The sequence below is a fragment of the Psittacula echo genome (genome assembly GCF_963264785.1).
Source record: "Psittacula echo genome assembly, chromosome: 5".
NCBI classification, from domain to species: Eukaryota; Metazoa; Chordata; class Aves; order Psittaciformes; family Psittacidae; genus Psittacula; species Psittacula echo.
The window spans coordinates 73385214-73412524 of NC_137739.1; the positions used below are offsets into that span (position 1 = coordinate 73385214).

The window sequence follows — 27311 nt, forward strand, 5'->3', positions numbered from 1 at the left end:
TTCAGGTGTTGAGTTGGCTTCTCAGTTTTCTTCAGGGTACAGGCATAAGAGAAAAATACATTTTTCTAGTGTTTGTGGGAAATCCTGGAGAGTTAAAAAGGAAGGAGGAAATTAGGGATTTAGTAAAATGAGTTTAATGACCCCTAGTAGTATTTAACCATTTCTCTAGGTTAACTGAACTGTCTTTTAGATTTTTTTAAGATTTTTATCTCTGAGGATTCAGAAAGTGGTTTGGAAACGTAATTTCCTTCTTCATTACTGTGTCCTTTACAGACTAGCCATCGTCCAGGAAGGATCGAATTCATTACAAAGATTGAATTCATTACTAAGAGGTTGTCTTTGGGCCTCTGAAGATTTTTATACTGTAAACTTTACATTCCAGATAAGATAAAGTCTGCCATTTCTCACTTTCAGAGCTCCTTAGGCATGAAAATGGACTCCTAGAAGCTACTAGAGGAGAAGAAAATGGAGTTGAATAAGACTCAGCTTGTTGGGCAGCTGGGAGGCAGCTGCCCTTTCTTTTCACTGGGTTTCCTGCTCAGTAGGTTAAGTTTTTCGTGACTCAATCTCCCCATCAGTGAGATGGGAACAGAAGTATTACCTCACTCTGCCTTGCCAGTGGGATGTTAAATTTAATAATTAAAAAATGCTATAAGAGCACTGGATGAAAAGCCTCCTGGAGTGTTGCTGGTGGGAATTAGTAGTGCCACACAAAACAAACATGCCTATTAAAGACAGCTGCCGGTTTTGACCTTAAAGAATACCTTTTCCTCTGACTTAATGTTCAGTATCTCTGGAACAAACAGGGGGTAGTTTTGCTTTCATATATGTTCTACTTATCCCTCACTCCTTCCTTGCTCATTCCCTTTTCTAATGCATTCATTTGCTGAGTGTATCGGCATTCAGAGACAGACATAGCTCGTCACAGTGCAGACATGTTTGTTTCCAATGCCCTTGAGCTTGATTGAAGCTTTTTTTGCTGGATGTAGGATGACCCCTTGGGTTTTGCAGTCCCACAAGGTTCTAAATACAGAGCAAATGCCCTTCTGCACCTAAGCACAGGACTTTGAAACCAAGCCAAGCCCACAGCCAGAGATGATTACAGAGAGGTTCCTCAGTGACTTTAGATTCAAGTGTTGGGATTTGCACATAAATCAATTCTAAAATCCCCTCTTTCTATTGAAATGTCTGAATTTAACATCCAGAGGGAGGGGCTCATACAGGGAAATTCAATCTGTATGACTGTTGATTTTTCTGTCATTTTTATAGCTCAAGTAAGGAAGAAGTTGGGGAAGGTGGCATAATGGGGTGGGTAGGCAGAGCTTAATGCTGAAAACAGAAGCCTGATTGAATAGACCTCCTTGTGATGAGAGAGGGGTTCAATTCACAGTTGACCCCATCCCATTGTGTGGGTTATCCTGGGAGTTTCCTTTGAAAATCCCAGTGGTCTTGGTTTTCTTCATGGTTTGCACTCAGCCTTTCCCTCCATGAATAGAATAGCTTTTTCTGGAATTCTTGATGGATTTTCTGTGGTTGTTGGCTGAGCAACGCTCTCTCACTTCAGAAGACTTGAGCAAGCAAGTTATGGAAGCACTGATTAGGGACCCTGAATCATTTGCTGGCTTAGAGTTTTTCATATATACAATAAACATATTCCTGGGACACAATTGGCCTCCAGAAATAGATTATACTTTACTGTCCCAGGTGGAAGTGTTCATTCATTATTTGGATTGCAGGAGTGATTTGGGACTTCATAAACACATGAATTTCTGCCCTGCAGTGTTTACAACTCATGGTGGGTGATAGAAAGGCAGGGAGCTTCAGGAATGCAACACGGTCCTAAAAGACGAGAAGTGGACTGAGCTCTGAAATAAGGACACCAGGTGCTGATTTGTGAGCATCAGTCCTGTATATTACTACTTTATAAATATATTAGCCTAGATGAAGGAATTAATTTCAGAAGGGATGGAGTACTTGAATCTCTGCACGAGTGGAGTAGAGGCGAGGATCTATGAGGAAAATGGAATTCTTCCCTAGGTGTATTTTAACATTTTGCTAAAATTAACATGCTGTATTTGCCTGTTTGCTGCACCACCTCATAATCTAGTAGCAGCATTTGGAATGGGAATAGGGCTTTTTTCCTTCACTTGTGTGGCAAGCTGTATCAAGCTTCCTCATAAACCTGCACTATTTTTGGAGTCCCGTGCCAGCCTTTGACTCTTACTGCAGTTACTGGGGGTTGTCCTGTTTTATGGGCTATATTCTGCACTCATAGCTGTCCTAACTGGTTTCTTTATTGATATAGACCCATTAAAATGAAACTGAAGATTTTATCTAGTCAATATTACATAAAAATTCAAGACACATCCCTTTGTTTTTTCAGTTTAAGTTCTCAGCACTGGCCCCACACTTTAGCTTTCTGCTTCTCCACATGTGGAATATGCTCTGGTGTAGGAGAATGCTGCTTGAAGCTGTGCTGTATAAACTATGCCAGATGCTAAATTACATTAAGCTACTTTTCTGCTTCAGGAGATCAGATTTTCATATTTGTTATTTCAGTATCTTAGAAAGTGCTGGTTTTATTCTTTATTTGAAGCATAGGGAGTTTACATATGAGAAGGAATTTTATTTCCTCCTCATACAATACGGCCAGCCTTTTTTTCCTGTAAGCAAACACAGCGATTTAAAAAATACCAGGTTTTCAGTAAGATAGAAATGAATCCTATATGGAGATATTTAGTGGTTAGAAGAAGATCTTGAAGAACTCTCCTTCAAGAAAGAAACAAGCTTGAAGGTCTGTCATTCTTCTGCTTGTCAACTCTGTCCTGCTTGTTAGCTGTCTGAGGAGACACATACAGTCAGTGTGTTTTGTTTTTCAGAAGTTGATCTGCCTCTGAAAAAGGATGGGTTCACCTCAGAAAGTACAACTCTGGAAGCCTTGCTGCGTGGAGAGGGAATAGAGAAAAAACCGGACACTAAAGAGGAAGACACTATACAAGAAATCCAGGTAAAAGAGATCCCCATGCCCTGACAGCAAGGCTGGATGTCACAATTTGTCTCTAAGCCTAGCAGATTTTTGTCCTGTGGCAGAACAGTGCATCTGTTGATAGTTGTGTCATTCGACTGTCAAAATGTTATCAAACCTTTGTGCTACACTGTGATGCTCAAAATGAACTCGGGATCTCACACACTTCTCCTGTCACAAGAATCTCGGTCGCTTGGCTGTGTTCTGCACAGCTCCTGTGTTGGAATTTGTTTTGCAGCACTATGAGATGATTATATATAAAACTGGCAAGCAGAAATGGGTCCTAACAGTAAACTGAATTTTAGTGCCTCATATTTAAAGTGAATTTGGACATGGATTTGAATTTGGACTCACAGCTGCTGACTGTAGACAAAAACGTGCCATTGCTTTGCCTGTCTTTTTTTATACTGAGAAGACTTTATAAAGTATACAAAAGAAGTATACAAGCAAAATAAGCAATTAAAATATTCTAATCTTAATTATCTCTATTATTATTAGTGGTGCAGGTATGAGAAATATTACTTCACGTGTATTGTGGTTTGAAAGTTTTCAGGATTCCATTTAATCATGAAATACATTTAATTTAACAATTAAAAGTAGAAACACATTTGTGGGTCTGCCATAGAAGGAATTCAGCTAGTATGAAGGGTTCTTATAGAAGTGCATGTCACTTTACAAAAACATCTTAAATTGTTGGGAAAGGGGGCCTCTCCCACAACAGCACATGTTTGGTGATGCTAAAATACCATTGTGCTGTGAGTGTATTAGTGATTTTTAGTGAGAGCCATGGGCAATATTTCAAATGGTAATTTTGGCTGAGATGCAACATGTTGCATCTATACTACAGCTAGTAAAAATCTGAGTGGGCAGTCTCATGCCAAATGAAACAGAAGAGTGTGGGTATCAAATCTGTATTACTTGGAGTTCAGTCCTATAGGTCTGTTTGCTAGAAGTTTCACACATGTAAGGGCAGAAAAATTAGATCTACTATTCCCAGTTACACAGATAAAGGAGCCCCATCAAAGATGAAGCATCCCATGTTCATGAAGTGGGGAAAAGCTTGGCATGAGGCCCTATCTGTTCTTCCTCCTTCAGTAGTGTATCCGAGTCTATTAGGCTGAAAGCCTTGAAATTTTGTTTGTGTCTGCTTCCAAAGTCACAAGAAGTCATGGTGCTGCACCCTTAGGAGATCAACAAGTGCCTTTGAATGTCGCTGTGTGATCTGAGCTCCCAAATTATCCTCATCAGCCGTTCAAGGAGAGAGACTTCAGAGACAGTGGAAATGGCACAAGTCTGGGCATTGCAGAGCAGGGAGGGGGTGCAAAAATATACAGAAATTTTTCAGCTAAACTGCTGTAGCTGTGACCTGTCACCTGGATGCTAGTTTCACTGCAAAAGGCGTGCAAAGTGCTTGTCTTGCCGTTGTTTCTTATGCAAACACAGCTTATCTGGGTTCAGTCTATACAATGATTGCTGAAGCCTTTACTAGTAGCCAGCTTTCAGTGTGTACTTCAGCACCTGTCAGATAGGCTATACCAGATCAAAATCTTGATCAGTGCCTTTTATCCCTATGACAAATAAAAGAATGCAAATCTCTCTTTTGTTCCTTTGCATGCTCCTCTATGCTGTAACTTGAAAGGGCCCAGCCTCAGTGCAGGGCAGAGTGAGCAGGTGGGATGGTCATAATTGTAATTCCCACCTCAGTCCCAGCCACTTTACCACCCTCTCAAACTCAGAGTATCTGTCAGGAGAAGACTTGGTGCTTAGCTGCACTGAAATGCATCAGGCTCAGAAACTGTCTTTGAAAGACAGAATATAAAAGAAAAGTTACTTTGCTAAAAAGGGTAAGAGTTCTCCCTGCTAAATAGATGCAGTCATTGGGATCTGCTGTACAGCTGGTATTTAACAGGGTTGAGGATTTTGCCCTACAATAAATTGGTATTGAATGTGTGTCGGAGAAGGCTTAGAATAGTCTTTTGATCATGCATCAGAAAGGCTATGCCCCTTCTATCAAGGGCTAAAGTCATTACCCTGGCAGTGTCGCCAAATTCACACTTGGTTACTTATTATCTTTTTCCTAAATTGGTGCTGCAATTTTAAAGAAAGCTGTTTGTAACATTTTTCTTAACTGCTCTTATGTAGTAGTATTGCCATAAACTAGCTCCTTCCTCTCCCATATATGATATGGTTGCAACCTTCTCTGTTTTTTGGAGATACATTCAAATATGAAACAATGTGAAAATATAAACTCATATCAGTAAGTTTGCTTATTATCTTACATACCACTAGTATGTAACATTTTCCAAGTGTTTCAGTTTCCTAAGATGAAGTCAATTAATATGCAACTGCATGAATTTTGAAGAAACATTTTATGTATGCAGAACTGGAACTTACTTAATTTTTACACCCTCTAGTATTTGGTACTCTAGTATTATGTGAAATTACATTTCATGATGGTCTCACCTCGTTAATAGCCTCCTGAGATTTAAAAATAAAAGGAAAAAGAGCCAGATGAAGACTTGATCGTCTGCCACGTTCTGAAAGTTCTTTGTACTTTTTAGAAGTTGCACTGTCCAATATCAGTCTTAAACATTTAGCTGATAAAATAAAAATAAACTTGTGTAGTTGGTCTTCCAAATCCAGGCTTTTTTAAAAGTGAAATTTCTGATGTATTCTTTCCCACAAATTCAGAGTTTGGTGCTTGAGGTATGAAGGAAGGAGAGAAACAACTGTGATTTGCTCCTGTTCTCCCTCTGCTGGCTCTCAATTAGCTGTTAAATAGAAATTACAGGGAAGAGAAAAATACAGAAAGACTGAAAAGCCTTCCCATCAGTTTAATGTCACTGATCTGAATCTGTATCATGGTTGCGTATTGTAATTTAAATGTATGGTGGCTTGGCAAATGTAAGTTAGTTATTCCAGATTAGTCCCTTGTGAAATGGCACCGATTCATGAATGGCAGGAGAGACTGGAGCCCATTTCTGCATTTCTAGCAGACATGCCAAGGGTCGAGGGGACTTCAGTGGGAATTCTTTCCACATAATTGTAGTGATGCTTTATCTTGCCTTTGTCTGTGCAATGTCTGACTTGTGCATGTTTCCAGGGTAGCCAGCCTGTGTTTGATTCTATAGAGGTTACCTTCCAAAAGATCAATATTAAAGGATTTAAATTCGCCAGCCTGGGAATCTCATACTTATGTGAGATGATAAATTATTGCTCCTATTAACTGATTGAAGGAACTATTGGTATTTTTACTGTTAACCTCAGTGATATCTGTACTTTCTCAGCATTCTCATGCAGCAAGATCCCGACTTCCAGTTTACAGAGTTGTACGCGTGGTGTAAACTCCGAAAGATGTTACTTTCTAGATGCACTAAACATGCTGGAATATATGGAGGAATTTTCTCTATTTTTGCTAAACAAAGAAAACTGTGAGGAGAACCACTGTTTTCTGTCTTCTTTAAGTGCATTGTCAATATTAGAGCAAAACAAAACAATTAAAGGTGCAAGAAACCAAAATAAAAAAAGTCATGCAAGCAATATCCCAAACAGGGCATGCAGTTATGCATACTAACACTTGTGTTGTCTCGGGATATCAGTGCTCAATGATGCCACTTTAATTTTTTAGGAACTTTTCTTTTTTTATAGTTGACTGATATCAGTGGTATTTTTTAAATAAGAACTCCTTGGAGAACTGAGGGTGGAAGGGGAAGCAAATTTTGCTTTAGTGGAATGAAGTAGGGGTTCTGGAATCTGATTTGGCATTAAGTCATTAATCAACTGTAATTTAATAACCTGGAGTCTCTGTGGTAAAGAGCAGAAGTTGGTTGATTGTGTCATCTTCTTCTAACCATTCCTGTTTATTGTTCAACCACAGAGGGTTTTAGAAAACGATGAAAATGCAGACGAAGTGAATGAGGAAGAGGATTTGGAAGAAGATATTCCAAAACGAAAGAACAGGCCTAGAGGACGGGTAGGTGGAGTATTTACTGGAAGGAAAGGAAAGAAGCAAACATCGGCTTTCTCATGTATATGTCACATATATTGTATATGCAAAGTGTATATCCGTGGATACATAATAGTGATAACACTATAGGTAATTTTCAGTCATATGGTCAAAGATTTTAAATACTTTTTTCAGTTTATTTTTGTGACTATTTGGAGAGTAAAAAGTTGGGATAAATTTATTATAGTGTTGTGTTTACAATTGTAATGTAAGGTGTAATACTTACGATGACATCCTGCTATTACAATTCTCTTACTTTAAAACAACATTTACTAATTACAGAAAAGCAACAAATTCAGTCATGACAAACCAAAAAATATTCAATATGAATAAAAGTAACTTGAACTGTGTTAATACATTTTGCAGCTTTACCCAAGGTAGCACTTTGTGGCTGACAGTGGCCCTCGTGAGCCCCTGGCAAATCTTCCATTTGCTTAAAATGGGCAGTATTTTATCCTTAGGGGAGTCTGTGTCCCTTCTCTTACCTAAGATGTCTTTTCACAATTTCAGCAGGGCACCAGTTAAGTAATGAGGCCAACATTTTAAAACTTGGAATCAACATTTCCAACTGTGGCCCTGCAAGCTAGGCATCTAAATAAGCGTGAGCACAACTCTCAGAAGTTTGAGCATTTTCATCTCTCTTTGGCTCCAGTGGATGCTGCAGGGGCACAGGAGCTGTAGAAGTACTTTTTGATGTGTTTGTAGGAGTCAAGCAGGAATGGCCACATTTTAGGCCAAATGAGCAGGATATAATAGCTTTTGAATAAGAAATACATGAAACCACACTGAATACTTGCAATGTACTTATGCATCAGATCGTCTCTTTTAGTTTCTTCTGTTATTGTGTTTCAGTTTTCTGCTCCTCTTTATTTTGGAGCTTAAGTCCTTTAATATAAGATCAAAGCACTTTAATAACTGGATAAGTATTATTTCACCTTCCTTATTCTCAAAATCACCTGAACCAGTTTCTTTCTTTCTTTCTTTCTTAGCCAAAGACCCCCACCTGGAAAAAAATTTTCCAGAAAAATGTAAGTTTCAGAAAATTTGTATGAACCAGTAACCAAACCCAGGAGTTAGAATCGATACATGCACATAGGCTTGACTGTAGCAACCAACTAATATTCCAGGCTAATAACTCTTTTCTAATAAGTTGCTGTCACATAAATTACACATGCTGGTCAGGGTGAGTGAAAGAGAGTGAAGAGCTAAAAGAGATACACTGCTCAGGAGAAGGGGATTTCCTATATTCATATATCCTAGGCCTACATAAAGTCCTGAAGTTACTGTTATGTGTAAAGTTTTACTCCCCTGATCAGGGAACTGTTTCAGAATAACTCTTTTTACTTTTTCTCTGCTAATGCAGGGAAAAGAGTTGCAGTAGATGTCCCATTCATTTTTAAAGCATAGATTTATGTCATATTTTCTGCCCTTGAACTGGCCCCCTATTAAGTACAGGAGCAACAGGATCTCTTGCTTTTTTCTGGCAACTAACCCCTGCTCTGCTAGTGCCCTGGCTTCATTCAGTGCAAAAAAAGGAGAAGTCTGAAGACTGCCAAATACTTTGAGCAATTTTTGGTTTTATTTGATGGCATCAATAACCAAAGCAAAATGTGGTATAAATTAGGAATTCAAAATTAGGGCCAGATTCTCTTGCTGTTGAAAACTGGTAAGCCTGAATTGTGTCTGGTCATGAGTGTTGTTACTGTTCAAGCAGCCCTTTTCTAATGTGAGCCTGACCCAGTGTAGGGAATTGAGGCTAAGGATTTGAAATTAGAGGACATGAAACCTGGGCAGCACTTTTTTTTTTTCTGGGAAGGAATCCGTTAGGGTATTTTTAGGGGACAGAAGAGAGGAAGGACATGCATAGGAAACTAGATCCACCAGAGTGTGGCCTTTGGGGATTCAGAGAAGGAGTGAGAAGGGTTGACAGCATCGATGCAGGATTAAAGTGACGGAATTACTGCTCTGGACTTTCCAAATTGCACATGCCCCTTCCTTTCCCTACAGCATGATTTTTTTTTTAATCCTGGACTCTCCATCTGTCCCTCTGGCTACTCTCTCTGGCTGCTGCAGTGATGCTTGAAGGCTGCTATGCCTTGGCTTCCAGGCCTCACACGTCAAGTCTTATAGACTCTGCTGCATCCCTTCAGGAGAATGAACGTGGTTGTGGATGACTGAATTCAACAGACCTGAGTGCCAACAGTAAGCATGAGGCACTCAGTTTAGTGCCTCTGGGGCAGCTGCTCAGTTTACTAACCCCTCAAGGCTAGCCCTGAAATTGTGGGAGCATTAGGAAGGACACTGAAGGTCAAAGAGATGGATTTTCTGAAGGAGTTGTGGAATATCTTTGCTGGACAGGGAGAATGTGATAGGAGCTGGGAAGAACAGTTTGCTAGGAGATAAGAGAGGAATGAAGCTGCACCTGTACAGATTGCCTGCTCATCAGCTGGATATCCCATGGGACAATTTCAAAGGAACTAGAGACATTTAGGAACCCAAGTTCCATTGAAAGTTATTGACTTGAAAAATCTCACCCTGTGTGTTCAGTGTATGAAAAAGTATACCTGACATCTGGTCACGACATGAACGCTGTACCCTTGCGTTTCTGTAGAAAACAGTTTGAAGGGAAACAGCTGGCTGTAAGACTAGAGAAACTCTGAGCAACGGACCTGAAATTACCATCCTCTTCTGAAAGGTGCCTATATAAAAATAGTACCTTCTTACTCAACAGATCCATTCTCAGTGTGTAAAAAGTCAGACCTACTGACTGGTGACAAGAAAAGACTTTACAGTTTTTTTTCACAGCCATGAAAAGCCAATGCAGCTGGGAGGATACAGAAATTAGATCCTAATCCAGGTACCACCTGAAATATTCACGTAGGGCCAATCACTTGTCTCTTTGAGGACTCTTTTATGAGCTGAGGCTTGTACGGGAGCTGCCATGGACTAAAATTGAGATTGCAGCACATTTTGCGGTAGTGAGGGAAGAAAGGAACTAGCCTGGGATTGATTTCATAGCCCAGAGGGAGTTTACAGAGCTGGCAGTCAGAAGGAAAATATTGCAGACTAGTAAGATGTTTATATGTGATATGGTCAGTAAAGTAGCTTCCACCAAACAGTTGTTGCTAGAGCCTTTTCCAGGGTGAAACTGCTTTTCAGTCCACCCTTACAAATCTCACTCTGCACATATGTGCTGATCTGCACAGAAGTCTTTGCAGAAGGCAGAGCTATACTTGTCATACCTAATAGTATGACCCAATCCAGACAGCTGCAAATCCATGTCTTTCCTTCAGGACTCTGTTAAGTTAGACCTGAGCAATCCCAGAGAAATAATGTGTGAAGTTTTTGCAAATCCCTGTTTTGACAGATTTTGGCAGGCCAGCGTAAAGCTATTCCTTGTTCCTTCTCTCTGAATGTTCTATGGAATGCAGCTTGAATAGTGCTAGTTCAGTCCCAACTCCACAGAAGAGGGACAAAGCTCCTATGACCCCTTTGTGTCTGGGGTACTAATATTTTCAGATTTCTACATCTTTTCCAGTTTACTTGACAAAACTCTGTCCATTTCTTATTTTTACATACAAAAGCTTGAAGGATTTGAGTCAGGCAGCCTTGTCTAGTGTGAGAAACATGAACAGTTTAATAAGAGGAGCAGCAGAAACAATTTTGTTGCTTTTACACAGGAATAGAGTAGCTGGCAGAACTAATAAAGGGCTGTCTAGCCATCCACCTGCAGATCACTTCCTCTAATAAAGATCAAGTCTAAAAGTATTGTCATCTACACACTGTACATTAGTGAACAGGAAAGAATCGAAGGCCTTGGCTCAGTTCCCAGTTACACCTCACAGCCTCTACCTCTGGACAGATATGAGCTGTCCCCTTGTTGGCATCACAGCTGAGAAGGGTCAGGACCAAATACCTTTGATGCTGGAATTCCAGTCTTACCACTGGAGCTCAGGACAGAGCAGTCTGTGCTGCGGAGAAACAAGAGCTTTTCCATTTCCAGGGCAGCCAGCTTGGTATGTTGTAGGAACACAGAACAGTGAGACCTTTCTGGGTAATTCCCATTCTCTGTTATTGCAGGTAGCTATGTTTCCTAATCTTCTCCACTAACTGACCAAACCTCCATTTTAGAATTAGCCATGGTATCTTTGTCACAAAGGCCATTTCAAAACATTGCTTTTCAGCTAGAAAACAGAACAAAACAAACAACCCTCCATTTGAAAATATTAAAGGAAATAATTTTACCTCTGTTCTATTTGGGGTCTATTTTCTGGCTGATTGAATAGTGGCGTTTGTCCTCTAACACCTGTTCATCTATTAATTCATATTCAGTTAAGCAAGATATTTGAACATCTTCAGAAATGAATGTATGATGATACTCGACTGAATATGTGCTGGCAGTAACCTACTGCTATGGATGAACAATTTGGGTTATCTGTGGAGGGGATCTCCACTGCATTACAAGGTCCACTAACATAGTGCATATCTTAGGAGGTGAAGGGTCAAGCCCACTCTTGACAGCCCTATATGGCAGCTGAAGAATTGTTTAGTTTATATTGCACATTTTTCATAGGAGGGTCAGGGGCGCAAGGATAGCGGAGGAGCGATGGAATAATGCTAACATTCCTCTTGTACTTGCAGGCTCGGGGATCTGGAGGAGGCAGGAGACGGAATGATGCTGCCTCCCAGGATGATCATGACAAACCCTATGTTTGTGACAGTAAGTAGCACCAAGACAGCTGATTCTGCTTCCAGCCTGGTCCTACCAGCTTGGTGTACTCAGGGCTTCATTTTTTCTCTTCCAGCAAAATATTCTGCTGCTTTCTGACTTGCATGTTTGCCACTTGCTGCTGCTTCATGCTTTTGGTGTTTTTGCATGAAGGAAATAAAGTTAAGTCCTCAGCAAGACTCCAGTTACTTTTGCCCTATAATAAATCATCCCTTATATTTTCTTTCTCTTCTCTTTTTCTGGCTTCTCTGCCTTTTGTCTTCCCTCCCCCATGTGAGATTCACCCTCTATTTCTTTCTCTGTTTCAGATAGTTACAAACAAAAGCATAACTCAAAAATCTCCGACAAAGGTACTTCACCTGTGTTGTATCTCTTCATATATTTGGTGATTCTCTTTCCTTCAAGTCTCACTGGGTTGAATTTTGAAGGTCTTATTCTCATCCATCACTCAGAAAGTACTCTTGTGGCATCATCAGAAGTTGAGCCCTCCTAAGAAACAAACACAATCAGAATGCTTTGTTGTGAAATATATTCCCTTTGGCCATGCTGTTTAACATGTTGCAGTGGGACTGCAGGTGAAGTAAGGCATTGCCCTACTGAGAAATTATACTACAGCCCAATGCTCAAACTGAAGAAGGATACCAGAGTCCTACTATGAGGAAGGAGTACAATATTTGATACACAATATATCTTTTTTATGGTCTAGTCCTTGGTGCTTTCCTTCTTCTTTTGATATTCTTTTTTGCTTCACTATGTCATTTCTGAGAAGGGCAGTTATTTTATCCACATGCTTTTGAGGTCTTCCATCTTAAGGCTTACTGTAGTGTACAAGCAATGGTAATTTGTGCTACTGGCTGCTTTCTATCCTATAAACCGATAACCTAACAAAAGTTAAGAGGAGAATAGTGGGAGGTCTTCAATTCTGTGATCCAAAAATGTCTGGTGGTTTTAAGGATGATTAGAAACACCCTTTTCTCCACTATTTACCTATCTTGCAATGTTGCTGACCTTAAAAGACCAACTGTTCAGATGTCAATCTATGGGATATTTTTAAAAACATAAGAATATATGTTATATATTTTATATATAATATATGTAAAAACTACATTCCATGTGATCAAATATTCTTTTGTGGTGAGACCAGGTGACTCTGCACAGTACAGTGATGGACATGTTGGGTATTTTGCTTCATCAAGGTGAATATTCTAAGGGCAATGAACAGAAATGGAAAGACTTGCACATGAATGGGACTGTCTGAACACATGAACAAGGAGGAAGAGCTCTTTAGTATATGAAGAGTCAGGAGATTTCTACTGTGGTTAAATAGCTGTCCTTGTTTGTTAGAAGAACTGAAATGTGACTTCTAAAACTTCTCTGGGAGCCCAGTATGTATCTTGCTGAAATCCACATCTGTCTTCTATTGGTATATGCATAACTCTCTTTAACCCTTTTCTGGAACATCCTTCTAAATCCAAGGACACTTGTCAGTGCTAGTCATTTTGAACATAATGTCACTAATTGTCTGATATTGCTTTCCTTTTGTATTTTTCAGAGAAATCACAACGTGCATAGTAGTGATTTGCACAGAGTAGATAAAACATACAAGATATCAAAGTAGGCAGCAGAAATCTGGACTCAAGTCAAGGCTTTAGTAAATTGTTGTACTAATGGAATTTTGCCTTGGCTTACATTTTGGAGCATAAATTTCCTCTTTGGTTTTGGAAATATAAACTTTCCTATTTCATTTGGCTGATACCTTTTATTTTTAGGAAACTTATAGTTAGAGGTGAGTCATAAGGAATCTTGGAATCCAAAATTTACACAGTGATGACTCCTTTTCCATTGTAGATAGCTGAGAAAGGGGTTATGTGGCAGCAAAACTCTTTTACCTTACTGTGGAGCAGAAGGAAAGAACTGTCCCAGTTGTCATTCCATTGTCCTGAAATAATATCCTACCCTTGTTAACTTTCTGTAGAAATATTACATGCAATTCATTGTGAATAATTGGCTTAAGTTGAGGCCCCTTTCCTGCTTGGGTGGATTTCTTGAATCAGTTTTTTCTTTGAAATTATTTACAAAATATTTTTATAAATAAATTTCAATCTAGTTCTTATATGTTTGAAATTGGTTTGCAGTACTCCATGTGCATATGTTTCAGGCAGATAGATTTGTTTTACGTGGAAACATGCAAGTCAAAAACAGTGAAGCTGTTTCCTGTTTGGGAAAACATGATTCCCACAATACATTATTCGTATAAATAATAATGGTAAACATTTTAACTGTTCTGTATATTATTGCTTTTTCTGCAAGTGTTCTGATATTTGAGTTTGGAAAGTGACCACAAAGAAGAAAGTATAAGCATATCTAAACCAAATTAATTTTCTTATTTAGAATCATAGAATCATACAATAGTTAGGGTTGGAAAGGACCTTAAGATCATAAAGTTCCAACCCCCTTGCCATGGGCAGGGACACCTCACACTCGATCGTGCCACCCAAGGCTCTGTCCAACCTGGCCTTGAACACTGCCAGGGATGGACCATGCACAACTTCCTTGGGCAACCCATTCCAGTGCCTCACCACCCTCACAGTAAAGAACTTCTTCCTTATATCCAACCTAAACTTTCCCTGTTTAAGTTTGAACCCATTACCCCTTGTCCTATCACTACAGTCCCTAATGAAGAGTCCCTCCCCAGCACCCTTATAAGCCCCCTTCAGATACTGGAAGGCTGCTCTGAGGTCTCTCTTGGTTTCTCTGGATGGCATTATTCCCTCCAGCGTATCAACCGAACCACACAGCTTGGTGTCATCGGCAAACTTGCTGAGGGCACACTCAATCCCACTGTCCATGTTACCAACAAAGATGTTGAACAAGACCGGTCCCAACACCAATCCCTGAGGGACACCACTCGTTACTGGTCTACAGCTGGACATTGAACCATTGATGACAACTCTTTGTGTGCTGCCATCCAGTCAGTTCTTTATCCACTGAGTGGTCCATCTATCAAATTGATGTCTGTCCAATTTAGAGACAAGGATGTCATGTGGGACAGTGTCGAATGCTTTGCACAAGTCCAGGTAGATGATGTCAACTGCTCTGCCCCTGTCTATCAGTTTCGTAGCCCCATCATAGAAGGCCACCAAATTGGTCAGGCAGGATTTCCCCTTAGTGAAGCCATGCTGGCTGTCACCAAACACCTTGTTGTTTTTCATGTGCCTTAGCATGCCTTCCAGGAGAACCTGCTCCAAGATTTTGCCAGGCACAGGGATGAGACTGACTGGTCTGTAATTCCCTGGGTCATCCATTTTCATAGAATCATAGAATAGTTAGGGTTGGAAAGGACCTTAAGATCATCTAGTTCCAACCACCCTGCCATGGGCAGGGACATCTCACACTAAACCATGCCACCCAAGGCCTCATCCAACCTGGCCTTGAACACCGCCAAGGACAGAGCATTCACAACCTCCCTGGGCAACCCATTCCAGTGCCTCACCACCCTCACAGTAAAGAATTTCTTCCTTATATCCAATCTAAACTTCCCCTGTTTAAGTTTGAACCCGTTACCCCTTGTCCTCTCACTACAGTCCCTGATGAATAGTCCTTCCCCAGCATCCTTGTAGGCCCCCTTCAGATACTGGAAGGCTGCTATGAGGTCTCCATGCAGCCTTCTCTTCTCCAGGCTGAACAGACCCAACTTTCTCAGCCTCTCTTCATACAGGAGGTGCTCCAGTTCCCTGATCATCCTCGTGGCCCTCTTCTGGACTTGTTCCTGCTGGTCACACTCCTGGTCAGGATACAGTTAGCCTTCTGGGCTGTGAGCGCACACTGCCGGCTCATGTTCATTTCCCCTTCTTGAAAATGGGGTTTATATTTCACTTTTTCCAGTTGTTGGGAACTTCACCTGACTGCCATTATTTTTCAAATACAATGGACAAAAATATTTTTCAAATATGATGAACTGCATGGGTACTACTACTTTGCTCTTTTTTTATAGTTACACGTTCATATTTATGGGAAGCAAGAACATATCACCAGCTTTCGTCAGTAATAAACAGGTTATGGGAGAAAAGTAGACTGTGAGCCAGTAAGATGAAGTACCCAGCTGACACTGCCCCTTGTGCTGGAAAATAGCAATGTTATTGCTGAATAAGCCTGCTTGTTTGGAAGAGGCATTCAGCTATACACAAGTATTAAAACTGATAGGAAATATGGAATTTCTGTATGAAGGGCGGTTTTAAATCTAAAATGTTTTGTATTCCTGTGTATTTAGGTAAAGGTGGTTGGTCGCTTGTTTTGTGGAATCAAATATTCTGAAATGTTTTATTTTTGACTTTATTGAGCATATACTGGATCAGAAGTTCAGAATGAAAAGTTTGACCATTCGAAGCATCGATAAAATTGCTAACATAAGCCTTGTTTCATGAAATCAGGAAGTTCATCAAATCATGAAATCAGGAAGTTCATCACTTGTATTCTGGCTTAAAAGTTGCCATCAATTGTAGCAGCTAAGCTTCATGACTCCTGATTCCCTAGCCAGAGTGATTAATTTGTGCTGAATCTCTGAAGATATTAACTTGCCTGCTGTCCATCCTTATTGGTCTGCTTTCATTCTTTTCATGTTCCCACAAAGACTTACCTGCATACATACTTCCACCTTTGTTTTCTGTCATTCTATCTATGGAAGATTTCCCTTGCCCATCTCTAAAAGGAGTTGTTTCTTTCTTTTCCTTTTACCAATATGTCCTTGTTTCCTTTTGGTTTTTTAATTCATGTATAAACTGCTATTTTAGCATAACAACTTATGTTTGTATCGTATCCTTTATTCATAGTCCCTTTGAGGCTGAGATATGCATTCAGATTCATTCCTTGTGCAAAATGAGAATTGACTGAAACCTTCCTATGATCTCTGCTGGATCAGTGACTAATGCAACCTTGCATGTATCCAGAGACATTGATCCTGTGGTGTTTTGTAGAAGCTGATTCTCTGTCAAAAATGTAATTTTCAGGTTTTTCTAGTTATTTAACTTGAATTTTCTCTGTTGCAGTCTAAGACCAACAGTCCTTGCTTTGTTCTTAGTGGATAACAATGTTTTCTTTCTGTTTCTGTAAACAGTTACTCGGGCTTCTTTCAGATGTGTTTTCTTCAGCAATATAACTAAACTTGTTTCTTTTCTCTGAAAAATCTCTGAAGGGTTTTATTTAAGTAGCAGTGGGCAGAATGAAGTTGAATGTGCTGTTCTGAGGATAGAATTAGTTCAGAATGGTTGATACATTTACATGTAACTTAAATTTACTTCTAGAACTTTGCTTTATGCAACTTGCTCTGTTACATATCTGTGAGAGGTTCAGAGATGGCTGACCTAACAGGTTGTTTAGTAAACCCTTCTTCAGTGCAAGACACTCCTCTTCAATGCTGCGTCATGTTTCAGTGGCAAAGGAGTTTTCATCCTTGTCCACCATGTGAGTTCATATTTAATATACCATTTGCTATAGCTTCTTGATCCTTCCCCCTTTGACCTGTTTCTACTCAGACAGATTATCTACCATCTTTAGTTTCCTTATTATACTGTTTTGTCCTGTTTATACTGTATTTTATCTATGGATAGTAGATTTCATGTTAATATTTACTAATTAGACTATGAAAGAATTCTTAGATTCATGAAACTCATGTTTTTTATTATTATTCCAATATTTTTGCCAACAATCAGTTCTCTGCGTGTTTGATACTTTCACTTTCCATTCCACCCTCCAAAATAATAATAAAAACAGAGGCAAGAACCGGGCCCAGGTGCCTTGTGAAGTTTTTACAATAAGATTAGGCTCCTAATCCACACTGATTTCAACTGAAGGTAGGCTCCTAAACTGTAGATTTAGATTAGACATTAGACAGAAATTCTTACTATGAGGTGGTGAGGCACTGGCACAGGTTGCTCTGAGAAGCTGTGGATGCCTCATTCCTGGCAGTGTTCAAGGCCAGATTAGATGGGGATGCGGCTTGGAGAAATCTGTTCTAGTGGAAGGTGTCCATTCTATGGTTCTATGTGTATCCCACTAAGTGCCTATCTGTTTGTATTGTGCCTACAAATCATATAAGGCTTGGTCCCTAAGTGGACACTTTGAACTTGATTTCAAACTACCAGTAATTATTCAGAACATGGTCTTGTTTTTAAAAGTGTTTCGCCCTTCATCCAATTCCTTCTCCTTTTTCTCTAAATTCAGCAGCAGACGGGCATTGAAATTTCATTATTTTGAAGTTAATTTTTTTCTTCCCTCTTCCCTTTCTTCACTAGACATATTGTTGTAGGTGCTGTCAACAAAAGGCTGGAGGCTTCAGGTAGTTTAAGTGGCATAAGATGAACAGATTCCACTGAGTTTCAGTGGGTACCAAGGATCTCTCTCTTTTAGTTTCCTTAGAAAATCCCAGTTAAATGTTATATTGCTCCAGCATGACTTGCCAAATGCAATTCCTTGAGGCCTATTCTTTAGGAAATATTTGATTGTTCACAAAGTGATGGCTCTAGTAATTACCTTGCTAACTTCACCTGCTTTCTTTCTCATCTCTTTGAAATGGACCTGATCCTGTCATACTCATTTTTACAAACATCTCATTGACTCCCTGGAAGGTTTGCTGTAATGCAAAAGCCCTACAAGATAAATCATGATTTAGCTCTATTTTTACCAGTTCTCTGGTGCTTAATCTGTTGTCTTAATTCTTACAGATACTGTGAATGAGTCCAGCCCTACTAACTGCTGCTTCTTAGGACAGACCTTTGCTTAAATATCACAGTGCTAAGCAGATTTGAAAAAGCTTTGGTTATAGCATTATGTTTTTATATGCTTCTTGTCAATCTCCATCATGACTTAAGCTTCCATGTAAACAATTGGTAGCTCAAGCCCTAAATCATCTTCTGGTATTATCCTTTCTAGTGAATCCTTAAGTAGTTAATAGGCAATAATTGCTAAAATAAGATGATTGTTCAGTTGAAGTCAACAAATAACTCTCCCACCATAGCTGCTGTACTGGACATTCATTGACTCATTATTGGTAAAATCCCCAAGATTATAGAGGCAAGGACACTTTTTTCTTTTTCTTTTTTTTTTAAATATTGAATAATACAGGTCTGGAGTAGAGCATGTGATGAGAGGGGAACAGAAGTGACTCGTAAGCTACCTGTTTTCTCCTTTGCTCCTGCTAGCAATTCATTTGTTGAAACGTGGACATATATATTGTTGGTCTGTGCATGTTTTGTGCTGGAGTTCAGCATTCCTGTGATCTTAATACAGAAGGTAGACTTGTGCTCTGGGGTCACTGGACCAAGGATGATTTACTATCACAGAAAACCCTCAATGAAATGGGTTACTAAATAGCTGCTCTAATACTAGAGGTGAATAGCATGACAGTACTGATCAGAAGGATAAACGTAACGCCTTCTCACCGGTGGAGTTCAAAATGCATACACTCTTAGCATGTGAGATCTCTAGATGTGCCAGAGTGTGGACATAACTGTAACAGGGGAGATTATATTACCAAATCAGTGCAAAACAAGGAATGTTTTTTTTTTTTTGGAGTGGAGTGAATGGTGGGACAGGAAGGTAACTTTGAGGAATGACTGCTTGCCAGCAGTTAACTTCAGGTTTAGTGTCTGACAGCCCAGCTGAGAAGAAAAAACAGGAGGCAAAGGAGAAAAGCAAAGAAAGACAATGAGGGGGGCAAGATTCAATGACAAAAAAAAAAAAAAAAAAAAAGAAGCATGTGCTCCCCCAATTTCCTGTTTCCACTAAAAACATGGATTGTTTCCTTCTGTCTCATACTGGTGACAGATTGTGCAAAATGTATGTGGAGAACTGGCTGGAACATAGCTCACAGCCTGCCAAGGACCAAATGTGTAACAATTTCAAAATGACAGCAACACAGCCATTAAATATTTGATGAGGAAGTCTTTTAAGTCATGGATTTCAAATTCCCTTTTAAAGCAAGGGAAGTATTTTGTATTAATTTTAGTTATTGAAAAATGTAAACAGGGCGAGAATTTGCTTATCCGAAGAGTTGCAGGCTGCTACAGGTCAGAATTTAGAACTGAGCTCTCTTTCATGAAACACTTAGTGCTTGTGATTAAACTGTCTGCAAATCGTGTTTTTTGCCCATAACTCAGTTGTGTGATGTCTTCATTTCAGTCTTCAAATTGGAAGGAAAGTGAGGTTCATCATAGAGTGTCTAGTGGCCTAATAAAATCTCCCCCTCTTCCCCATTTGTGGCATTTGATCTGCACTGCTGTATTACTGCTTACTTACCCAGCTTGTTCCTGAGATGGCATTCACATCAGGGTATAGCAAAAATATATCTTTTGAATGCAGGAGGAATTGGAATGGGTTATATTCTTCAAACTCCCGCTGTTTTCATTGGGCTTGGCTACCTAATTAAAGATCAAGTCAACTTCCCAGTGTTGAGATTCAGGATGAAATCTACCACATGCAAGGATGATGAGCCTATCCAGCAAGGAAAATTAAAGATGATAAAAGTCAAAGCTGCAGAAAGAAAGGCAAGGCCACCTGGCAAAGTTTATGAAAGGCACACTCTCACTTGCTATGTGTGAGCTGCATAGCTTTAAAAACTAATCAGCAGCGTACATTTCAGACTGGGAGAACCAGTTCTCATTATGCTTTTGTCAGCTTGGAGAATGAGAAAGATGTGGTGTAAGCACTGGTGTGGATGCTGGAACTCATGAATTCCAGTCCTGGTAATGACAAAAGATCACTGTGTGGGCAAGTCACTTAACCCCTCTGTGGTTCTCTTTTTTCAGAAGTGAAATGAGAATAGTATTTCCCACTCAGAAATTCAGAGGAAGATTAATTAATGTTTGAAAAGCCAGTCTTGCAGTGGGAAGAGTTACATTAGAGCTAAGTGTTTATTAATGATCACACTTTTATAGAAACTATTTCCTAGCACAGTAATATGGTAGATTAATAAAATGTGCTCTATCTGGAAAATAAGAGATGTGGTGAATTCAGAAAGATTCAGTCTGTTGGAGAAACCATGAAGTTCTGACTTAGCTTTTATTCTAGCAGTCTCAACTGAAGCCAATGGTTCTTTTGCTCAACTAGTATCATGATACCATTTTCCCCCTGCAGAAGTTTTGCTTGGGGAATAGGAAACCTCTGCAGTTTCAACTCATGATATCACTTCAGACTTTTTCTGTGACTGAACTTGAATTTGAAAGGCATAGATGTCTAGACACCAAGAAAAAAGTACTACTGGAAGCTGCAAGTCTTTGGTCCTACAACAGATCTTCGGGGACTGTAAACTCCTTTGCCTGAACTCTGGTTATAAAGTCCTCCAACTTTCTTTTCAGCTAGGCATGTCTCAGCTTGTTGTCACCCTCAAAGGCCACCTGAAAGTTTTGGCATTGGGAAGGGCTCAGCTGCAGGATTACTACTGCCTCAGCTTATATTGACACTTGCTTCTTTTTTACTAGTGAACTGATACTTTTTGCTGCAGAAGGGCAGGTCTGCAGATCCATCTGACTTCTTATGCCATCCTGAACTCTGCCACTAAAACCTCTGCAGGATCCTGCAGGGAAATGAAGCAAGGCCACTGCCTTGGGACTTCATGCAGGGAATGCAAGCTTTCTTCTGTGCACTGAGGGAGAAAGATCCGTGGAAGCTACATTCAAGGACATGGTGCTCTTGTAACAAGAGTAGAGTTGGAACTGTGGGTATGTTTTCAGGTAGAGCTCTGTGAAATGAAGTCTGGAAGAATTTCTAGAAATATTTTTATTTTGAAATTTTAAATACCCTCTAATAGCTAAATGGGACTGGAGTTTAGACAGTATCCGATTTTGGATCTAGGTTAGCACTGACACAAGATCAAGCTATGTAAGAGCAAAACAGAGTTGGAATGCAAATCTGTCTCTCCGTTCTAAGAAATGCTGTAATATTTGGGTAATTAGAGGACTTATCTGTCTGAAATAAAGAGTGAGTATTTTGTTGGTCTCTCCAGGTTGATGGTTACTTTTGTATTATGTATGTATACACTGCTTGTCCTTTGCTCTGTAGAATGGCAGAGGAGGAGAGGGAGTAGTTTCTGTCTCCAGAATGCATTAGAAGAATGCATGATTGGTACTAGGAGAAGAGAGACTGAACTGATGTTCTCTGGAGAGCATGCATGTAGCAGCAGTCTAGTTGTTCAAAATGCCTGGCAGAAGAGTTAGGTTTACATATGAAGCAAAGACAGATGCTTCAAAGAATGGATGTGCACATATATCTGAGCATTTTATTTCTCCCCCTGCTTCCTGCTGCATGAGTTCTCATTTCTAAATCAAGAACATTCAAAGTCTTTAAAAATCTGTCGTTAAGGACACATTACATTTGGAAAAAGCTTAAGTCCTGTTATGATGACTGTGTGATCATAACTTGCAGAATGGAGAAAACTGGGATAAAAGGACCTAATATTCCAGATCACTCATCTTATTTATATCATGAGGTTGTTTCACACGTTTCTAATAAGGCAAATTATTTTCCTTGAGGGAGTCTGCAAATCAGCTGCAAGAGATGGAGAATGAATTAGGTTATCATGCTAGGCTTTGATTTACAATTTTCTGTCATCTGTTCTGGAATGTGGACCATCAATTGGCTTTTTGTGAGTAGTACCATTAAAGTATAATAATGGAAATTTTACTTATATGTAAAATGAATAATTGGGGGGGGGTGGATCTTTTTTGTTTGTTTGTTTTGTCTGATTCATGGAGCTTTATGACATTCCCAGGCTTAGGTGTCTGGGGCATAGGAATTAAGTATCTATATACATTTCAGGATACATTTTCAGTCTCAGGGCTGAATGAAGTTTTTAAGAGTGAATGCTGACTTCCCCCTTGGAGAATTTTTCAAGGGGTCTAAAATCAAGACAGAGAACTAGACACTGCTGCGGTCCGTTCTCTCTTCTTGCACCACTTCCTTTGCCTTTCTAAGCAAGATATGCAGGATAGACTACTAGGCATGACATTTATTCCTGTGTGAAATCCTTTAGGTTAATGAAGCTAATGAAGTGCCTGGAAATGTGGCTGGAAGTAAAAATGTACAAGGGCACTAAGCTTCTTTGCCTTTGTTTCGTAATCTTTGAAAACGGTAGTAATGGTATTTGGTAGGCAAAATAGTTGTATAAAAGAAAATGGACATTCAGAGACTGCTTTAAAGATGAAAAAAGATAACTTTTAGAGACAATAACACGAACTAAAACTTTTATAGAAGCTGAATTTGTATGTAATGAAACTTATGATGAAGCCCGCCCTTGTGGGGAGCTCCCTGTGAAAATGTAGACCTTTCAACATCCTGAATTGTTTGATCCTGTTCTCCATATCTATTGACTTTGCCCTAAAATAAACAAAAGTTCAGAAGGAGCATCCTCTGTCACATGTTGCATTATTTATTGGGATTCTGAATATGAAGTTTACCTGGGCAAATAAGTGTCACTGCTCTGTGTTCTTCTAGCAAGAAACTGTGGATGATTTCCATGTCCTCGTCTTGACTAGGAACCTGCGAATAAAGCTGTTTGTTACCCTTTAAGACAAAGTCCTCTCTTAAAAACAAAACAAAAAACTGTTTCCTTTTCTCAGAGATCAGTAATGAAGAAAATAATGTCCTTTCTTCTCAGTTCAATTCTCATTGCTGTGTGTTGTGCAGCACCAACATCAGAACTGTCATTTCATTTAATTTTACGGGCAATCTTGTTAGTAATCTTAGCACAGAGGATTAGAGCTGTATGAGCTGCAGAGTCTCAATGTGCATTTGCCCAGGCTGTAGGAAGGACTGCTGGCAGCACCATGGGAAGAAATCTTGTCTGGGGACCTGCAGCTTCAGAGCTGCCCTTCTGTCGCCTTTCAACCTCTTGGTTGGAAGAGTTTGGGGCAGGCAGTGGGGTGTGCGGTGCTGCTTGTGGGGGGAGAACGGAGCGTTATTTGAGAGGTTGCTGCCCTTGTTGCAGATTACACTGATGTTTCTGTTCTCTCTTCCCTTCCCTTGTATCTCCTTTCCTTCCAGTCTGTGGCAAGCGTTACAAGAACAGGCCTGGGCTGAGCTACCACTATGCTCACACCCATCTTGCCAGCGAAGAGGGTGATGAAGCCCGCGAGCAGGAGACTCGCTCTTCCCCTGTCCACAGAAACGAAAACCACAAGCGTAAGTAGTTTATTTGCATTGCCTTTGAGACCCTTTTCAGGGATGTTGCCTCCAATTTTTCTTTCCCTTGTGGAGGCTGGCATGATTGCCTGGCTCCATTGTGAGTGATTGGGACCTGGATGCTTGGAGCTAATCAGCCGCAGCTCACATGGGTGCTGGCTCAGCTAGTCAGAAATTCATTTCAAACCCAGCATTATCTCTGCAGCAAGTCACTTTTCCATTACTGCTCCTGAGAGGAGGAGGTGGCAAGGAGAGGGGGGGAAAAGAAGAGATACCCAACCTGCCCATCATCAAGCAGCCTCTCAGTGGCTGTTAGGAGGGATGTCAAGGAAATACACATCCAGTAGTTTGAGGGGGCTGCCTTTGTCTTGCTTTTGAATAAAAGACATTTATCCATGTCTTAATATTTCAGGTATGAAATTCATAGCACCTGTCCCCCTCATCCTTGCATCTTCTTCCCAAACAGCTTACCCTCAACTTTGCCAAAAGCCACTTCTTAGTTAAAGTTTGGGAAAATCTATGAAAAGCATCAGTACTGATCTGCAAGCAAAAGAGCTGAAACATGAGAGAAGAGTTATGTGCCTCAATGCCCCGCAATGGAACAAGGCTGACAGAAATCTTAGTGGCATGGATAGCTCTACTTGACTCTCCTTCCTCTGATTCTTTCACACAGAACTGGGAGTCAAAGAGACTTTGTTTTATCGCTGGTTGTTTTGATTGCAAGTCTCTGAGCCCCTATTTCTCAGTTTTCCAGTGTGCAATACCATGTGGTGTTTGCTTTCACCTTGGGGTTTGTGTTGATAGCTTCATTCACTTTCAGAAAGTTCTTTCAGATCAATATAATGAACAATGTGGACAAAGCGATAAAAACGCTTATGGGGAAAAATATCCAGGCAAACACTTTCTAATACATTAAGAAGAACTGGAAGAAATATGGAAGTAGGAAAGCATTTTCTTTCTAAGCAGGATAATTGATAATTGTCCCCAGGGAGGTGTGGGAGGGGGTTTCCTTCCTCCAAAGCATCTGCTACTAGCCACTGTCTGAGTTTGAAGGGCCGTTTAGTGTGATCCCATTTGGCAGTCCCTATGTTTCTGTCACTTTTATGCTCTACCTTTTAGTTATTCACATGTTTTGTAGATTCACAGCAAAAGTAATTTTGACTCCTCCAGCTGTTGATAAACTTGAGCTGTCAATGCACTAAGAGCGACTGCTTGAGTAGGCTGGAGAATGTCAGTGTTAAGCCAATAGCTTTTGTTTACTTAGCATTTACATCATCTGTTAGTTTTTTTTTGCCTGTGCTTGTACTAGTCAGTAATAGTTGCATATCTGAGGGGCATATTGCAAATCTATTTTGTATTAATATTGATAATGGCCTGGCACAGATGCCCAGACAAAGAAGGATAGTGTCCCCTGCCTTTCAGCTTCTCACAGAGGCCAGTTTCAGTCCTTATGTTTCTGGTGCTTAGGAAATCATACAGGTTGGAAAGAAGAGGAGCTAGAAAAGCTGTGGTAAGGTTAGGAGCAGCCAGCCTTAGCCTATGGAAAGAAAGGTGCATTCTACTCTATGGGAAAAGATAAGAGCGGGAGCTGCTCAGGCTTACGTTCCCCCAGAGCTCCTGTGTGATGCTTGTGGCAGAGGGAAGCTGCTGATGCACAGATCCCCAAACAGGCAGAAGTTTAAAGCCAGAGGGGTAAACTGCTCTGAGACCCAGATTCTTGAGCAGAAAGAATCTGCTAACAACCAGCCACGAGCCAGTGAGGTATGGGCAACAGCCATGTGAATGTGAAGATCACCCCTGGGGAAAGTCCCAGCCACCAGAAGGTAACTCTCTCAAATGGCTTAGCTGTCGCAGTGGCTGTTTGTTCCTTTTTGCCTGTTTGTTTTTTTACAGCCTTGAGCTCAGATCTTGCATCTTTGCTCTTTCACTTGGCGATATTTAATTTATGCTGCCATTTATCTTCCATGTGAATGCTAATTGTCCACATTGCTAATGTGCAGTAATTAAATGGTCCCTTTGTACAGGGGATGGTGGGGAGCCAGGGCATCAGATCCTTCCTCTCCCCTAAGAACTGCTAGGCATGTGTTATGAATTAGATTTGACAGGTCTGCAGCATTGCAGGGCTTGGGCTTCAAGAAGCCTCTCTGCATGGGCTTGGGGGGCAGGAGGGAGGGATGAATGGAGGGAGGGAGGAAGGGAAGGCAGGGGGGATGTTAATCCAAACAGCTAATCCTCAACCTATTGAACAGGAGGAACAGAGATATGGTATAGAGCAGGGTCTGGTTATTTGCTTAGCAGTGTGTCAGAGAGATATGAGCAGCCTGATTTAGAAAAGGCAAGGAAAATTCAAACCAGCTATTTGGAATTTGCTGTGCTGTGGGAGGTGAGCACTGGGTCAGCAAAGTTCAGGCGGGTGGCTGCAGTGTTAACTTCCTTCCTTTGTACCCATGTCTCCTCTGCAGACTCCACTCCTCGCAGTACTTGTGGCAACAGCAGCTGTGCTGATGCAGTAGGGAGCTTTCTGGAGCAGGGCTTCTGCTTGATTCAGCTATTGATGCCCTGGCTGATGCCAGCTCAACAGCTGATATCCTCTTGTCTTTCTACACACTCAGTCCCCTTTATCTTTACTCTTCTCATGCACAGAACAATTTGGGTAGTTCAGTAAATTATCCAGGGACTGGAAAATTGCTGTAGATAGGAAGAACCTACCTGAAACTGAGAACCACTGAACAGATGTGTATCAAAGAACAGGAACTGGCCCAAGCCCCAAGCCTCAACTTCTTGGCACATGTCACTGTCCTTGACTGTTGTAGAAAGTTTATTTACATCTCTCCTTCTGTCCTTCTTCCTCATCTATAGCTTACCTTTTGCAATGTGGAAGATAGTTCAACAGTCTTCCTTGGCCTTTGTCTTTCCTACAGCATCTTAGTCTGTGCTTTGTTCGAGCTTTAGCTGCTTTGTTTGTATGTCTTATCTAGCCCTTTGACATGTCTTATCTAGCCCTTTGACACAGATAAATAGCCATTCCTCAGTGCCTAGTCTTGCCTCTGCCTATACATGCATTTATTTTGACCTACTCTGATTTTTCTTACGGGAATACAGAACTGTGAAAAGGATGTTATAGAAAACCCTTACAAAAGTCAATTTCCCCCTTCCCCAGCTCCACTGATAAAAAGAAATGATCCCTCACCATCCTCAGTGTTTTTTCTGCTTGCTTTTCCTCCACATGTTGGCACAGAGAGCGTGAGATTTGTGAGCCCAGAGTGCATCCAAGCCTGCCACAAAACACCTGCTGCTTTATTCCATCTCACTCCATGGGTGCTGGCCAGCTCTGGGGGCAGCTGGTGCTCACAAATTTTGAGACGCTTCTGATACAAGAA

At 40.5% G+C, this 27311-nt stretch overlaps 1 protein-coding gene across 2 annotated transcripts in view; it reads left to right on the forward strand.

The window, feature by feature from the left end:
• Nucleotides 1-27311, forward strand: part of DPF3 (double PHD fingers 3) — a gene marked incomplete at both ends in the record, with an annotated part of 165830 nt that overhangs the window by 98353 nt on the left and 40166 nt on the right. For both annotated transcript variants that reach the window (XM_080619223.1, XM_080619224.1), the window contains 5 exons: nucleotides 2880-3007; nucleotides 6903-6998; nucleotides 8021-8059; nucleotides 11673-11751; nucleotides 23794-23931. In XM_080619223.1, the coding sequence (XP_080475349.1) occupies nucleotides 2880-3007; nucleotides 6903-6998; nucleotides 8021-8059; nucleotides 11673-11751; nucleotides 23794-23931 (480 nt within the window). The remainder of the gene's footprint in view (nucleotides 1-2879; nucleotides 3008-6902; nucleotides 6999-8020; nucleotides 8060-11672; nucleotides 11752-23793; nucleotides 23932-27311) is intronic.